The 17,474-nt window shown below is 43.0% G+C and overlaps 1 protein-coding gene across 5 annotated transcripts in view; it reads left to right on the top strand.

The window, feature by feature from the left end:
• The window catches only part of CUX1 (cut like homeobox 1), a 271,503-nt gene that overhangs the window by 236,170 nt on the left and 17,859 nt on the right, over positions 1-17,474 (top strand). For 4 of the 5 annotated variants that reach the window (XM_083875167.1, XM_083875166.1, XM_083875165.1 and 1 more), the window contains one exon: positions 2,496-13,708. The exons of the other annotated variant lie outside the window; for it this stretch is intronic. In XM_083875167.1, the coding sequence (XP_083731293.1) occupies positions 2,496-3,204 (709 nt within the window). In that variant the 3' untranslated portion in view covers positions 3,205-13,708. Of the gene's footprint in view, positions 1-2,495; positions 13,709-17,474 lie in introns of those variants that run through there. 5 annotated transcript variants of the gene reach the window in all.

Genomic DNA, 17,474 nt, shown 5'->3' with positions numbered 1-17,474 from the left:
GAAAAAAATCCTCAAAAAATAATTCACTTCAGAATATAAATGGGTATAAAGGATTTTGACATGTCTGCAAACTTATCCAAGTCTATTGCTTTGCATTCATACCACTCACAGAGCTCTCAGAATATACAATAAATATCCTTTCCTTTGCACCAGTGAAGCACATACAGGACACATCAGAGTTTGAGACCCTGATGTATTAAGAATGGTACAAAAAAGCAGGAGAGAGGAATTTCTACCCCACTTCAGCTATGGAAACTGGCACATAAACTCAGTAAGCCCACAGAGATGATACTACAAACACATCAGGAATGAAACCTGGAATTGTAATCCAGCACTCTTGGATTCTGAGTGTATTTTTCAATGAACTCTATATTGCTGGTTTTGATGTTGCATAAAGGCTCGTCCAGGGAGCTACAGCAAACACCCAGGAGATCTCTGATGTTTTGAGTTCCACTGGTGAAAGCCAGCAGGGTGTGTGGATGTCGAGGCCAACACCTTCCTCAAGAGGAATGCTCTCTGGAATCCTCTAGCTGCTGCCACCAGCTCTTCTTTACCATAAGAATTTAATTACTATGTTAATCAGGAGCCAGACCAGATTCCAGAAGCAATGTATTGGGTGTGAATTCCAAGGATTTCCACAGACCTGGGTTTGATGTTTGTAGGGCTGTGGTCAGATTCTCAGTGAGGTTCAGTACCTGCTGGAGCTGAGGTATTTTAAATGCCATGCAGGCACTGAGCTCTTAGCAGCCTCCTCTCCTGACCTGGGGAATGTTACAGAAGCACCATGTTCTGGATCAATGTCCATGCAGGGAGATTTTAGGCATAAATAGAGCCTGATAATCGATGTTGCAGGATGCATGCAGTTAATGGTAATAGAAAATTAATGTTAGCACCTGTGGGCCTCTGTTAGGTGAATAATATTCTCTTAGGGAAAATTACAGGCCCCCTAAATCCTTCAGAAGTGTGGAGTCAGCGAGTACTGCTGAAATACTCTGTTGCATTTCAAGTGAGTCAATAAGATCATTAGCTTCAAAAGCAGTATTCAGGTGGTGTTCTCCATTTAGCTGAATGTTTTTCCATTGTCTGCTGTCTTCCACAGCACAGTTAAGGAAAAATAGAAAATCCTTACAGCCATCAGCACTGGGACAGCGTTTCACTTGTGGTTTGCAGGCCCCTTGGCAGTTCCCTGTGGCTGAAAACAAGACGGTTTTGTCTTCACTCTGAAAAATATTAAGTTTTGGTAAACTCTCCCCAGGCCTGTGGTCCCATCCCTGACCCCAGACCATTGAGGCTCCCTCTCGGTTATAAATTAGGACTTAAATGGAGTTCATCACTTCTCCCGTCGATGTAGCAGGACAGAGGAAGGGTTAGACCAGAGCCTAAGGTTTTTACATAAACTTTTCTGTGCTTGTGAGGATTTGGGGAACTCCTAAACAGAGAAGGAAGAGGGAGGAAGGCCTGAGGTGGTTTATCCTTGCACACCAGGCAATTCCACCCACACATGGAGTGCAGTCATTCCTGTGAAAGGCACCGCTTGCCTTGTCACTATTCATGTTCTGAAATTGATTTTTTATATAAAAAAATGAGGCAAAAGTCAGACCAGCTCATAGACTGGTAGCCTGTCACAGGCTGGGCTTTCTGACAGTGCTTTCAGCACAACAGGCTTGGTTTCATCATCATTCCTCCTCACTGTCCAGGAGAACACCAAGGGGCTTGTCCAGCTTTTTCCTGGTTTATTTTTTGTTTAGGCAGATTGGCTCATTCCTAGTAGAAATCTGAATTGTTCTGTGTTTACAATCCACTTCATTCTGGATCTCCTACAACTATATTCATATTTTTTGTTAAAAATACTAACTTCTCACCAGGGAGGTGGTGGAGTCACCACCCCTGGAACCATTCAGACAACGAGTAAATGCAGCACTTGGCAGTAGGATTTGGTGGTGCTTGGTTGGAAATTGGACTTGATGGTCTCAGAAGTGTTTTCCAGCCGTAATGATTCCACAAAAGGCCATTTTTAGTGGAGTTGATGATTTCAGAAGTCTTCTCCAGGCTTAATGATTATTTTTTGTTTAGGCAGACTGGCTCATTCCTAGTAGAAATCTGAATTGTTCTGTGTTTACAATCCACTTCATTCTGGATCTCCTACAACTATATTCATATTTTTTGTTAAAAATACTAACTTCTCACCAGGGGAGTGGTGGAGTCACCAGCCCTGGAAGCATTCAAACAATGAGTCAGTGCAGCACTCGGGGGTAGGGTTTGGTGGAAATTGGACTCAATGGTCTTGGAAGTATTTTCCAACCTTAATGATTCCACAAAAGGGCATCTTTAGTGGCATGGGAGGAGCATTTTTAGTGGGGCCAATGATTTGAGAAGCCTTCTCCAGCCTCAATGATTCCACAAAAGGGCATCTTTGGTGGCATGGAAGGGGCATTACTAGGCACGCATCTCCTTGCTCCCCTGGCAGACTGACATCCCTCTCCCCTGTCTCCTAGGTCCCGCATCCGCCGGGAGCTGTTCATTGAGGAGATCCAAGCCGGGAGCCAGAGCCAGGCGGGGTCAAGCGACTCCCCTTCGGCCCGAAGCAGCAGGGCAGCCCACAGCTCCGAGGGGGACAGCTGCGACGGCGTGGACGCCGAGGGCCCTCCCGACGGCAAGCCCAGCGGCCCCGAGGCGGACGAGCTGAGCAGCGCGGCCGCCAAGTCTCAGGGAGGGCCCGCCGAGCCGGCTTTCGAGGCAGGAGAGGAGGCACTGCCAGGCGCCAGGCCCTCGGAGAGAGCAGAGCCCGAGAGCCTGGAGGACACCGATGATGAGAACCGGCTCCGAGCGCCGCGCCAGGGCTCCCCGCCGGCACCTCCGCAGCGCCCCGGGGATGCGCCGGAGACACTGCCAAACTCTGCCACGGAAGGGGATGCCTCTACCTCAGCTGCCTCCACCTCAGTCCTTAAGGGGGAGAGCTCCTACAAGTCGAAAGAAAGTTCGGAGAGAATCTCCAGCGTGCCAAGTACAAGCTCGACGCCGCCAGCCGCGGGCTCACAGAAAGCCAACTCCCTGCAGAGCTTGTTCGGCTTCTCGGAGGCGGCCAGCTCCAGGAACACGCGAGACAGCTCCCTGAGGAAAAAGAAAGTGGCCAACTTGAACAACATCATCCACCGCTTGGAGAAGGCCGCCAGTCGGGAAGAGGCCGTCGAGTGGGAGTTTTGAGATTTAAAAACTGGCCCCAACTCGGGAGAGCTGGGAAAAAGTCAAACTGGACCTCTACTGGGTTTTATTGTGTTCGCACTTAACCGCCCTGCGGGCCACAGGGCAAAAACGCCATAGGCCAAGGTGCATATAGAAATCAAAAAAAGGAAAAAAAGAAAAAAAAAAAGAAAAAAAAAAGGAGCGTTAAGCCCAATTTATGTTTGTGTTTTCGAGGAAGAAAACTGAAATGTGTAGTCAAGCTTTTTTGTACCCTGAAGTGTTTTTATTATTGCCCTAAGTGATTTCCACGATTTCTGGAATAACTCATACAGCTTTGCCTTGTGCCCTCCTCTTTGGTGTGGGGCTTTAAAAAAATGAAAAACAGGAAAAAAAAAAAAAACTTAAAAAAAAAAAAATCTTTAAAAAAAATATCAAACCCACATATTAAAAGGGGGCTTTTTATCTGCCATCTAATGGCTACAGAGCGATAATACACTATTATCTTCTTAAACCAGGAAAAAAGGGGAGATTTTTCAAGAAAAAGAAAAAAAAAGAAAGTTTTTTGTAGCTGTTCAGTTGCCACTAAGAGATTGCACAGTCAACCGACTCTAAACACACTAGTTTGGATTCCTACATATTTTCAAGAAAAGAAAAGAATCTTGTTGTTTGAAACTTTGAATTTAAAAAAAAAAAAAAAAACACATTTACTCCACATATTTTTTAACAAAACAAAAAAAAAGTCACATCAGGAAAATATCTTAATTTGTGGTAGCTGACTTAGTGTTTTCTTGTAAGTGAAATAGAATATTGACACGTAGTGCACATTGTTTCATAGCTTTAACTGATTCTGGTCTTTTGCAGCCCAGAATTTGTTTAATACACTCCATTTTAGGCCAAATCAGGACAAAAAAAAAAAAAATCTGAATCTAGGTATTTTATAATCTGCTTTTTAACCTCTAACCACAGAGCACGCTGATCAGACCTCATATCTGGGAGGTTTAGGAGACAACTTAGAAGCAGCATGTACTTGATCATTTCACTTGGTTCATAGTGTGCAGGATTTCCTTTCAAAGCAAAGAACAGATCGCTCCAAAAACGTTGGCCAGTAACATTTCAGCCTGCTCCTCGGGGGCCTAGCCTGTATCCCCAGCATTCAGCTCACCTGGAATCCTTGGGAACGCAGTTCATCTATCCCATCGCTGTCACACACCACTAAGAGGGACTGGAGCTGCCAGCCCTTCTCCTGCTGTTGGTGGCCATTTACTGACTCTCTTCCCACCACGAGCACTGATTTTAAATACATTTTAGTCGTGGGAAGCTCCTTTTTTTTTTTTTTTTTGGCGTGGATAAAGAGTACATGGCAATGACCAGACGGGCTCTTACCGGGGCGGAAGCAGCCCAAGCTCGAAACCAAAACCTTCGTGCTCTGGAATCCCAGTCCGGCTCGTTCTGCCCTGCAGAAAATACAGCCTTTTCCCATTATTTTATGCACAGGTTAGGGCTGATCAAAGTACAAATCCAATTCTAACTTGTCTCTAACTCCTCCTGTTGTCTATATGTATATGCGTGAGCATAGAGGTGCGTGGAAGGATGTGTGTGCGTGGGTGTGTGCGTGCAATTTTATACGTCTGTGTATTTTCTTACGTACTTGTGCACACATAGAGTGCATTACTGCCACCTTTTTTCAATAAGCTGTTTTATCAGTTATGGCTTCTACAAGTTTGCTAATTTAGACTCCTTTATTGCCATATCTTTAAAACTAACAATAGATGATTTCGGAATATATATATATATATAAATATATATATATATAATTTTTTTTTTGCTTATTTATAGGTGCTGTATTTTATTATCTGATTGTTAGGAAGGGATGAAAGGGGGCAAATATTCTTTAGAGGGATAGACTGCCGGCAGTATTGGGTATAATTTACAAGATGTAGTTGTCATACTGTATATTATTGATTGAAGACTTTTTTGACCGTATTGTGTATCATTGAACTTTTGTCTTAGGTCAGCATCTTTTTGATGACACTTTAATGGTGCATTCATTACTTCTTAAGTTTAATTAATATTACTTTTCTGATTTTGGGGGAGGGAGGGATGGGGGAGAGGAGTTCCGACTTTAAAGGTATGTTCCCAATATTACACCTCAGTGTGCTTGTATTAATTCATTAGTAGGATTTTTGACTGTAAGATGTGAAACCACATTTCTTGCATGATGTTTTAGAACTTATGTATTTCATTTACAGTCTCTTAACATGCGACAGCAGCACTTAGCGCAAGTTTTCACAAATTTAAGAATCAGTACACTAAAATCCATCCTTCTCATGACTTAAGGAAAGAAGGCTCTAGGAGGCTGAAAGGCAGGGATTTATTTCCAATTTTCACTGCTAGCTGTTTCAGGATTCCTCCTTGGGTGATTGGGGACTCGTGATGTGAAACTAAAGCTGAGGGACGGAGAGAGAGAGAGAGAGAGCAGCTGCCCCTTTCTGTGCTGAGCTGAGGGACAATTGGCAGGGACAGACACCAGGGTGTGGCAGCACATGCTGGGAGCTCTCCTGGTGTCCCACCAGGAGTGTGGCCAGTCCGTGGGAATGGGGTGAAGCCAAGGGTGACCTCTCTGTACCTGTCCAGTGTCCTGGTCTGACTTCCAAAGCACAGCTCCGTGGATAAAACACGTCCTGGTAGGAGTTCACATACCTTAGTACAAGTCACAACGAGCTGCATCTCCAGCCAAGAGCAAAACTTCTGCTCAGGAGATGCAGATATTTTCTTAGGTTCTTTCATTTTTATTTTTATTTTTTCTTTGTTGTTGTTTGGTTCAGGTTGAGGTTTTTTAATTAATTCTAGGCAATACACTTTGCCAGTCTGTTCCTACTGTCCTTGTCTGCTGATTTGAGACCCAGGTGCTGGATGCAGTCAAGTGGTTACTCTCAGCTTTCTCCATAGTGAGGGGTTGGTTGGGTTTTTTTCTGTTTGATGATTTTATTTTTTTCTTTTAAGTTAATATTCCCCAAACTGTTCTTGTGCCTGTGTCTATCTGATTGCATTCCACGATGCTTACTGAGAGCTCTGGCTGCATTGTAGACAGCAGAACTGTATTCACAGGTCGCACGCCAATGCAGCACTTAAGGTCAATCTCTCTTCTTAATAAGCAATATGTAAGTGCCTTGAAACATATCTTCTTTTTCTTTTATTTTTTCCTGTTTATTTTTTGGTTTGCTTTTCAGGTTTCCACTGGTTCTTTTAGGATTCTTTAGCATCTGCCCAGTTTTTAATGCTGTAATGATTTTTAAAGAGCATATCTGTAGCTTGCCCTAGAGGAAATCTTTCTTTCATAACACTAACTGTTAATTCTAAGCTCCATTATTCCATTTGAGTCATGTAATTTTGCTGGATAAAGACAGCGTTCAGAAGTCAGAAGTCACTCCATCCTGCCAAGCGTTGTCATTGGGATCTATTATAAAATTAATCAAATAAAATGCTGTCAGTATTTCCTATATTTTTGGCACTTTATTAATGGCTTAGCTCCTTTTGCTGTTTCATATTTAATGATCTGTGTTGAATGTGGATTAGCCTGCTGAGATGCTGTTGGGGTGATCTCCTGCCCAGAGTCCCTGTGGGTCCCTTGGTGACCCCCTGGTTCGAGGGCAGGGGACGAGGAGCACCCTCAGACCTGGAGCTCAGAGATGCTCCCGGGGTTTGTCCCGGTGTTTAGCCAAGGTCACAGCTGCTTTTCTGTTCCAGTGGAAAGTAGGATGGATTAGTTGAACTACTGCTGAGGTTCTCAGGTTGGACATGAGTTACCTGCTGGTGTTTCTGGCCAAGGCCCCCCCAGTTTAGAGGCTGAACTTACCCTGCAGGGTGTGAGCGATAGTTGGGATTAATTTGGAACTCGCCCTTGTGAGGAAAATGTGCTTTGAAATAACTTTTTTTTTTTTTTTTTAAACTTAGTTCAAAGGATAAAAAGGAGAAGAAATGCCAAAGAGCAGCACAGTGGCTGTCATCCCTTGGGTGCTGATTCCAGGGGAAGGGAATGTGTGAAATGTGTGACATGGGGCTCATCTCACAGGGCAGCAGAACCCTCCTTGCTGATGTTTCTTTTCCCACTGGATAAAAGCACAGGCAATTTTCAGGAAATCCATCATGCCAGAGTCATTTTTTCCTGAGATTCTTTAAAACCATTTTATTTTCTCTCTCTGTTTCCAATTCCATGTTCTTAACCAATGCTCTGCATGAAGGGCCAGGGCTGTTTTAGTAGAAACATGTTAATATTGTATTTAAATTGTTGATTTTTCTCTCTGGATGATTAGAGAAGGAAAAAAGTGCAGTGCTTTGTTTGCTAAAAGCCAGGAAAGAGTATCCCGTGGCAGAAGGGTCATGCAGTGGGATTGTCAATACACTTCCATTTTTCAGGATACAGATTTCAGACAACAGCATTGCAGATGCTTATTGGCAGAAATGCATTTAATTACAGCTGCTTTTGATGCCATAAAATTTGACCATTTTATTTATTAATCAGTGAAATGCCTATAAATAGAGCCACCCTTTAAAGGAATCCATATCAGTGCACTCTGCCCATATCATGAATTAGGGAGTCCTTTAGTAATAAACTCCTTGCTGTAATAGGAAACATCTGTATTACAGTTAAAAAAGTATGTGCCTTTCTCATTAGCTAAAAGATCTCTGCATTATTTTTATGTAACTTGTTGATATGGGATTGGTGTAGAGCAGGGGGACCATGAACACCACAGAATTCTATGCAGTATTTTCCAATCCAATTACTTAAAAGTCATGATTTTTCAATCCTTCGATAGGAAAAATAGTAAGTTAGAGAAGTGCATCATTCTGCTGGTAATTCAAACTGCAAAGCTGATAAATTGACATAAAATAGGATTGAGGGAAATGTGACAAATTAATGTGATGAAATAATGGAAAATGCTAAGAGTGGTTGCAGTCCCTACAAGCACAGCTGCCGTCAGAAGTCTGTCATATCCCATTTTAAAATTAATAATTTCCAGTATTCTTAAAGCTTTTATGAATAAGAATGCTCCTGGCAAAAACAGGGCAGGTTAGAAATAGGAAAAAAAAATCACATTTTGACCATATAGAAATTATGAGAATACACATAAAAAGTAATTGTGTTTGGACATTTAGCACTTGGAACCAAAACATTTTATTGCAGTTGAAATGCCACAGTAATCTGTGCCTTTAGCAGGACTGTGGGAGATCAGTAGCTTGGCAATTTGTTGCAGACTGAAAGTGGAGTGGTGAAATTTTTAACCTGCACATGGAGGGCACTGTTTTGGCTTCACTTGTGTCTCTTCCTGCAGAGGAGTTTCTGAAATTCTCCCTGATTTCCTCTTCACCCAAGGGATGTTTCTCTGTCTTTGGCCACCGAGTGTGGCCCAGCTCCTCTTGGAGACTCAGAAACAAAAGGAGAAGGAGGAAAGTTGGTTCTTAGGTAGGGACTGGGTTTAACTTTACCTAAAACCACGTCAAGCCTTTCCCATCAGTGTGTGGCAGTTTTGGCCCTGGTGTGACCAGCTGGTTGTGGCCTCTTATTCCCTAAATTTACCTCACCTGGATAAAACATTGGCAAAGCAGATCTGGGTTGATTCCTGTGTTGTTCTGCCTTCCCCTTTCTGCTCTGTGAACATCAGCATTTTCTTTGTGTTGCATATACAATCAACTTTTCTGAGAATTTAAAAATTCTATACAAAGGAAAGACCTTTTGCCCCCTTACCCGCCCCCAGCAGTTTAAAGTCTGGTTTTAATTTTCAAGGAGAATCACTGGCATGGGAAGTACAAGATCTGAATTTCTTTTCTGAAATAACCTTTGTAGTTCAAAAGGGGTGTAGCAGTCCCTCTCTCCTTCACATATATTTGAGCTCTGAAATGTAAAAAATATAATTTCACCAATTTCTTCTTTCCTCCCCATCTCTTTTAGAGGATATATTGACTATGCCATGTATAAAGTATAGTTAATAATGGACTTTATAGCAAGAAAAGCTCTTTATACCATGCCTAGGGACAGATTTGTCCTACATGACCAGGTCATGGACTATACCCTACCCTTTTAATATGCAAGGATAAAATGGTTTTATGCTCTGAACGTGAAATTTATCCTTTTGGAGAAGATTAGCGTTAGGCCTGTGCACTTAAGTTTTCAGAAAGCCTTAAAAACAGGTGTGTAAGTGGTGCCATCTCTGTCCTCAGGGATGATTTCCCCCCAACCAAGTGGTACCGTGGCATAGTTAATAGCAGTCATTAATTATAAGGTCATTTTCCAGTTGAAGAAAGTCATTCATTGAACTTTATTAGTGAGCCCCTCACCAGCATCCTCTGGTACAGTCCAGGACCTGCTTTTTCCCAGACCTGGGCATCTCTATCCATCCCAAAATCCTTGGCTCTCTGAAATCTGTGTTTCTACTACTCTTGTGAATGGAAAAAAAAAAAAAAAAAACCTGATGGAATTCCTGGGCTTGATTGTCATTGCTATTCACAAACATCTTCTGGCACTAAAGTGCATTAGAAGGAAATGCCTCCTTTTAAAAAACTAGTAAGATTATTGTATTTTCTCCTTGTCCAGCTCTTCTATAAGGAATAATTCTGCCAGTTTCAAGCTTGTTTTACTTACAGTGGTGTTGGGAGATTTTAGCCACGGTTCTGTAGATTTCCTATTATTAAAACTGTTGATTTCATCACATCAGTTCAGATTCTTTGGACTTTGAACCAGCTGAGTGCAGAGAGCAACTGAATCCTTAACCATAACAAAACAGTGCAGGGTCAGTGCAGCAAAGTGAATACCCCTGTGATGTCTGTGTTTGGCTTTCTGTTTGAATTCCAGAGATATTTGTAATGCATGGTACAATCTTCATCCAAAGTTCTTTGGAAATGGAGAGCCATGCCCAGAATTTCCTGCTGTTGTGCTGCCACACCTGATTTTTGCACAGTTCCTGTGTAATTCCTGGTAGTGTCACAACAGTACAGCCTCTCTCTTGGCAGCAAGAGCAAGAGTTGTGTTCTCTTCTGTCTGTGTGGGTAATTAATATGCATTTTTGGGAGTTGTTAAATGTGTCTCTGTGCATCATTCCAGGATGGGAAAGCCCCTCTGTGTATTTAGCATTTGTGTGCTTAGTCTTAATGGTGCAGCAGAATTGCTGCAGCCAAATTTGTGAAATCATTTGGGATGTAGGTGAGTGAGGGCTTAAAACCAATATGTATTTTAATGGGCAGAGGATGCCATTCCCCACTTGTCAGAGCCATTCCCTGCTGTAAAGAGGGGATTAGCCACTGGAGAGACCAGGCTGCTGGAGATGCATGGGTTTAACTAATGAGGACAGGGAAGATCATGCTCAGAATACATAAAAATGATCCCACAGGTCTGAGATGTGCAAGAGCCAAGGAATTGGAAAGGAGGGGTCAAACCTGGTCTGTAGGTTTGGCTTCCTGCAGGAAGTTCATATCCCAGGTATTTGCACACATGTAATGCTCTCTCCTTTATCAATATACAGTGGACAGTAAAGACATGTTTAAAACAATCACAAAACCAGCTGATGAAGTAAATTCAAGCCAAGTATGGAATTAAAACAAGCAGTTCAGCCTTGCTCTCCCTTAGCTGAAAATTCAAGTATTCGTAGGAATCAGGTAGAGATTTTCTGTCAGGCAGCTCCTCTTGGAAGGCGAGTGTCTGTGCTTTCAAGAGAATAAATAAAACTTGGCACTTGACTTGCTCTGAAGTACAATCTTGTCTCCAAGTAACTAGGAAAAATATTTTTGCAATCAGTCTTTCAATCAGACTTCCCTGGCTTTTATTAGCTTCTGTTGGACCCTTTGTGCTGTTTTGATGCGTTATTTATATGTGGGTAAGTTATTACTAGCTTTAAAAATGTTTCCAAAGTATCTGGTTACCTCTGGATGCTGGTACAGGTGATACAGGGAGTACTTGAGCATCTGCTTTGGATGGAAAGGAGGAGCATGGAGAATAAGCAAGGTCACATCTGTATTGTACTTTTCCTTTTCCTTGATCAGGGCTTCCATTTCCTTCTCACCTTCTCTAGAGAGATGGAGTTCATGGGTCATTCCTTTTTTTCTGTGGGAGAAAGATTTTAGTCTTGAGAGCTTGAAATGATTTTTTTTCACTCCATAGGCATCATCAAAATCCTGTACGTTGCCACATTTCCCGTTGAGTCTTTAGGTTTAGCTTCCTGAAATTTACTCTTTTCACTTTCTCTACTTGGAAAGCTATGTGCCTTATTTCCTAATCTCTTTGTGGAGAATAATCTAAAGCACAGTGATCCGGCTTGCAGCTTTTAATTTGGTTTTTTTTGGTGAGGGGAGCAAACACTGATGGAGCATCCCAGTGTCCCAACACTGGCACGTGCTTGGCTCCCGAGCACTGTGTGAGGAGTCTTTGTGCAATAGAAACTCTGGGGTTGGATCTGGGGGGTTCCTGTCCCACAGGCAGTGAGGGGGAGCTCTGCTTCAGGAGAATTCTCATTCCTGAGGGAAAAGAAGCTCCCATGTCCCTGTGGGTTGGTCCCCAGGGAGAGGGCTCAGCCGTCACCCAGCAGTCGATGCTCGTAGGGCTCAGCCTCGCCCCGTGCGCTCGGCGCTCTGTGAGTGTCCCAGAGAGTTCCGTGTCCCTTTGTGCCATCAGTCACACCTGCTGTCCCCATTCCTGTCCCCAGGGCTGTCCTGGCTCTGGGTGGCCAGGCACTGTCCAGTCATTCCAGTTGGGATTTGGGTTTGTGCAGAACAGGCTCTCCCCACCCCAGCACCCCCCCAGCCCTTCCCTTCCCGAGCTCGCTCTCTCTGCAGCATCAGAAGGAGAAATACACAGAGGTGGTTTGTGATTAGGACAACAATCTAGTATTTCCTATTTATGAGATTAATTTTTAACAGTTTCTTTCTTGTCAAGGTTTTTTGGGGTTTTTTGTTGTTGGATATAAACACAACAGGAGTATTTAACATATCATTGGTTTGGGTTGGAAGGGAACTTAAAGCTCATCCTGTTCCAACCCCCTGCCATGGGCAGGGACATCTCCCTCTAGACCAGGTTGCTGTCCCCTAAATGGATGTTGGAGAAAGCTTGAGATATCCTAAAGATGGAGCAGGTGATGTTGGCTCATAGTATCCATATCGTTGTGCCCCTGTTGTGTTTTCTAGAGCAATCTTTTTTTTTTTTTTAAGAAAAAAAAAAGTATTTTATCTAAATGCCTAATAAATAATATTATTTAAGTAGTTTTTAAAATAATTTAGGACTGAGAATAAGAAGCCTCAGTTGTGAGAGAAGAGACTTAAAATATACAGAGAGAGAAAATACCCTGAGCCTCCTAGAGCCTCTACTGAGAATTTGCTAAAGACGCAGAGCCCCTGGTCAGAGCACATTGTAATTAACTCACAAGTGATCATTTAAAATGAGAGACTGGTTTCCTGTGATGTTCATCTTTGTTGGCATATGTTTGACTTTCTGAATTCAGAGCTGATTCCCTTCTCATTCAAAAGTTGGTAAAGGAAAAAAAAAAAAGAGAGAGAAAAAATAAGGCAAAAAATAATAATTCACCTTGAGCAGCAGCAACTTTTCCTGGTGTGAGCTCTGGAAATCCACGTTGTGCATTATCTGTGGCACAGAGGGGTGGCTCAGTCTTGCTGCCAAGTGGAGATGTGTTCAGACAGGCTTTTCCCTGGCAAGGTGGGGAGCAGCAGAACATCCAGACTGCAGCCCCAAATCCCAGCGTGTCCGAGAGAGGGGCAGGCTCTGGGCTCTGGGCAGCACCAGGCAATGCCAGGTCTCCCCTGGTGGCATGGGCAGAGGGGAAGGTGCTGGGCACTGCAGGGCACAGCACCACTTCTGTGGCTTGGGAAGCAAATTTGCACTTTGCCTTTCGAGGGTGTCCCACTTTAAAAACAAAACAAAACAAAACAAAAAAAACCCCATTCGGCGAATTTCCCACGCCAGGTTCTTTTTCCTTCCGGTGTAGTCCAAAAAAGAAGCTGAAAATCAGAGTTCAAAATGCCCTAGTGTAAGTGTTGGATCAGCTCTGCCAAACAAAAGGTTGTTCCTCTGGGAATACTCTATGCATTTCTGTGGTGAAAAGCGTTTTCTCCCATTCCTTGCTGGAAATGCTGTGAGAATGTCACACGTATGAATTTGGACGTTGATCCCAAAGCAGATGGAGGCTGGGGGGGGGGTTCTTTTTTTTTTCTTTTTTTTTTTTATTGTTCCCCTCATGTCCCTTTTTTTTTTTTTTTATTTTTTTTTTAATTAAAAAATTAACTCTTTGCATTTGTGCAATAACTACTTGCCATGAGAATGGGCAGACCTTGGAAATGCCCCGACTACTAACACAGCACAAGATGAACTCGAACAGAAAGTGGTGTACTTTTTCCTGAGAACTTTTTTTTTCTTTTTTTTTTTCTTTTTTTTTTTTTTTTTTTTTAATAATAAGCTCAGTTTTTTACCCCAGTGTATTGTGGTGTCTTACATTTTTAGCAGTATTTTATATTTTTTTCTGTAACGCACTAAGTCTTAGATGTTTTTAGAGCTTGTTTGTTATATTCACAATCACGGATTTTAAAAAAGAAAAAAAGAGAAAAAAAAAAAAAAGATCCTCACAAAGACCCAATTGACCAAAAAAAAAGAAAAAAAAGTGTCTTTTTTTTTTTTTTTTGTACAAGTAGCTTTGAGAAGCCCACATTGTGTTGCTGTGACTCATCTTTTGTAACATTTTATTTCTTGCTATTTGTTTAAACATAAAAAAAAAAAGAGTAAGAGTTTATCTGGCTGGCAGTGCAGGGCAGCGCTCCCTCGTCAGCAGACGGCATTGTTTCTGTCTTTGTTTGGTTTAGCCATAAAATGTTTGTTCTCAGCACTGTACAACGGTCCCTATATGATATGGAGAAGCAATATCACTGTATGAAACTCACACGATGTATTATTATTATTATTCACTAGCACCCTAGGTGTGATAATTGAAGTAAATATCTTTTATACAAACACAATTCCGCGTGGGCTGTCTTTTTATTGAGGTGAGGCCTGAGTCCAAGCAGCAAACATTTACATTGTGCTTCTTTTTTTGTTTTGGTGATGCCCAGAGGGATCACAGGGATGGTTTGGTGGGATTTGTGTTTGGCCAGGGGAGGAAAAATTTACTTTTTGTGTATCAGTTCCTATGGGGAGTGTCTGTGTGTTCCCAATGCCTTAAATATTGAACTGTTAGATGTCCAAAATGTTCAGTGAAATCCAAGTGTGGCCATTCCTGCTGCAGTCAGTGTGAGGTGGGCACCCAGCTTCACAGACAGAAAATTTGGGGGCTGAGACTGCCAAGGGGGATTGTTTTGAGCACCACAGCAACATTTCAACTAATTTAAAAGGAAATAAAAAGGTCATTTTTTTCTCATTTACCTGAGATTGGAAATGCTTTAGGTTCAGAAATAAAAATGTCAAAGAATTTTCCCAGATACTTGGCTCACTGTTAATTTTTACAGATCCTTTATAGGAAAATAAATTCCTCATTTAGTGCCTTATGGGATGTTCCTATAAATACTCTCAGTATTTACAGAGTGAGGAGTTTGGTAAGGAACAGATGCTGCAATCAGTGGGATTATGTTTTTAAAAGCATGGAAGAAATCAATTTTTTGGATGCTCTGGGTGTCAGGTAGAGGATGTGTGTGTGTGTCTGCGCTTACCTGGCTGCTCTGTTTTCCCTGGCATGTTCTTCTTTGGGTTTTTTGTGAATGGAAGGTTATTTTGGGGGACCTATCTTGGTTTCCTCCATCTCCTGCAGTGCATCCCTGACACATTTCTCCTCCCAGGCTGTTCTGTGCCCCCTCCCAGGAGTTTTGGAGGGCCAGGCTGGATATTTGCTGTAGTTCTGTCCTGGGAACTCTGTCCTGGAGATCAGGGAGTCCTACCCTGGGATCTCCCACCCCACTTTGTCCAGCTCCGTTTTGGTGTCCAATGTGTGTCTTTGCCATCTTTAGTTCTGCAGGCATGGGGGAATTCTCCTCAAAATGTATGAAAAATGCTACTGAATGCCTTCATTTCATGACAAATGTGCATTTTCTGGTTTTGAAGAGTCTGTGACAGGTTGTTCCACAGGATGGAAAGGCTCATGGTTTAACACATTTTTCCCCCTTCTCTTTAATAACTAGTCCAACTGTTGATTGCTATAAATGGTATTATTGTGTATAATTTCATCCTAATTTTTTTTTTAAACTTGATGCTAAGCAGCTTGACTTTTAAAATGCTGTGCCTCAGGTAGGTTAATTTGTGTGTTTGTAACCTGCACTTTTCTTCAGGTGGTATCAGCATGAAACTCCTAAAATGCCACATGTGGTCATAAGCAAAGGGTGTGTTAAACTTGAGAAAGCACTGACCTGGAGAAGGCTCACAGTAGCTCAAAATTTTGCATCTTGGGATAAAGCCAGGCTGTCCTCTCAAGGCTAAAACTCAAAAAAGTTAATTTTGGAAAGTTAGGAAGGCAACCCAAGCCACAAGGAAGCATCTGAGAGGTCAGGAGCAGATATTTATGGTCTTCCATGGAGACAGTTGGATCTTCCACCCTGACTTTATTGGGGCAGCCCTTCTAAAGGATGTCAAAATTCTGTATTTTTGGAAGTAAGCTGTGTGTTCCCATAGACCTTTACTGGTTTGATCTGGGACATCACTGTGAGCTCCTGCTGGGACAGAGCTGCTGCTGGGGCAGGATGGGTGAGGTTTGCATAGGAAATGTTACAGGGATTTGCTGCATTGATGGGAAAAGTCCTTGTTGGTGGCATCATTGGGTGCAGGAGTCAGTTCACACCTCAGTGCCAAGGTCCTGGCTGTGCTCCTGCTCCACCATCAGTGAGAGCCAGCTTGACTTTCAGTGGGAAAAGGGATATTTTTTCACATGGCATCATGTTCCCACCAGGTCAGAAGCTGTGAGTGGCTGACATGGTGCCTTTGAGCCCCACTCCTTTCCATTTGGAAATGCTGTCATTTTCTCCCCAGTATTTGTGTTTCAATGGAAGTGGTGAAGGAGTTGAGTACTTGCCAACAGAGGGCTTCAGAAAACATGATTTGATTACAGCAGAGCATTTTATTTTCTTTTTGCTCCAAGCTATGGGAAACTGATAAGAAAATTCAAACTGTTTTCTTGAACTCTTCCAAGTTACCCATGTAATTATCTTAGTACCCTTGGAAATAATCCCTTCTTATATGAAATCTCTCTCCTTACAGGGTGAATTTATTAAGCAGTACTGGGTTTCTTTGCTGGAGGCTGTTTATTTTGGAGTGTCTGGGCCAGGAGGAAGGGGAAGGAGAAATCCTTCCAACCTTCCCTTCCCAGCAGGCTCTCAAAATGTGAAAAGAAAGAGAGAAAAGCAGGGGAGGGAGAAAAGATCTCGCCTGCTCCTCTTCTGGCAGCAACTGGCAGAGAAACCCAGAGAGGAGGGAGGGAGCCCCCAGAGAGTCATGGAATGGTTTGGGTTGGAAGGGACCTTTAAAGGACAAATTCCACTGTCCCAGGCTGCTCCAAGCCCCGTCCAACCTGCCCTTGGACACTCCCAGGGATCCAGGGGCAGCCACAGCTTCTCTGGGCACCCTGTGCCAGGGCCACCCCACCCTCATCATAAAAAAAACCTTCTTCCTTAGCACTCACCTGGATCAGCCCTCTCTTAGTTGAAAACCATCACCCCTTGTCCTGTCATGCTGCAGTTTGGTGGCTCCTTCTCTCTTCCCCAAGGCATTTTCCAAGCTGGCCCTGAGGGCACTGAGGAAAGGGCAGCAGGAACCCAGGGAAGGATCACAACAACTGGGGCTTTTCCTTGTGCTCCCTTTGTCACTTGGGCAGATGAGTCTCAAACATTGCTCTCGGGGTGTTGAACATGATCTGCTCTCTACTTGTCCCTATTTTCTCTTGTCTCTTTGGCACCCTGTGAAAGTAAAACTGAGCAGAGCTGTTCTTGCTGCCTTCACTGGGGCCATCCCTTGCTGTCTGGAAATGCTCATGTTCTTTATCATCCCTGAAGGGCCTCACTGATGTTCTTGATGTCTTCTCTTACAACTTTGTATCTGCAGAGAAACCTCATCTCTGCACTCCTGGAGCTTTTCCAGGCCTGATAACTGTGCCTGGAGACCAGGGAGGTTCTGCTGGAACTTACAGGTGGCTTCTAGAGGTATCATCATTCCTTTCTTTTCATCCTCTCCTTGCTTTTTCTGCCTTTTCAGCAGCCCTACAGAAGGTCTGATCAGAGGATGGTGTCCTCAGGGCAGGGACAGATGGATCAGGACAGCCCAGAAG

The sequence above is a fragment of the Zosterops lateralis genome, assembly GCF_965231275.1.
Source record: "Zosterops lateralis genome assembly, chromosome: 19".
NCBI classification, from domain to species: domain Eukaryota; kingdom Metazoa; phylum Chordata; class Aves; order Passeriformes; family Zosteropidae; genus Zosterops; species Zosterops lateralis.
Note: the sequence above shows the minus strand (reverse complement) of the source record. Positions and strands in the feature narration are given on the sequence as shown.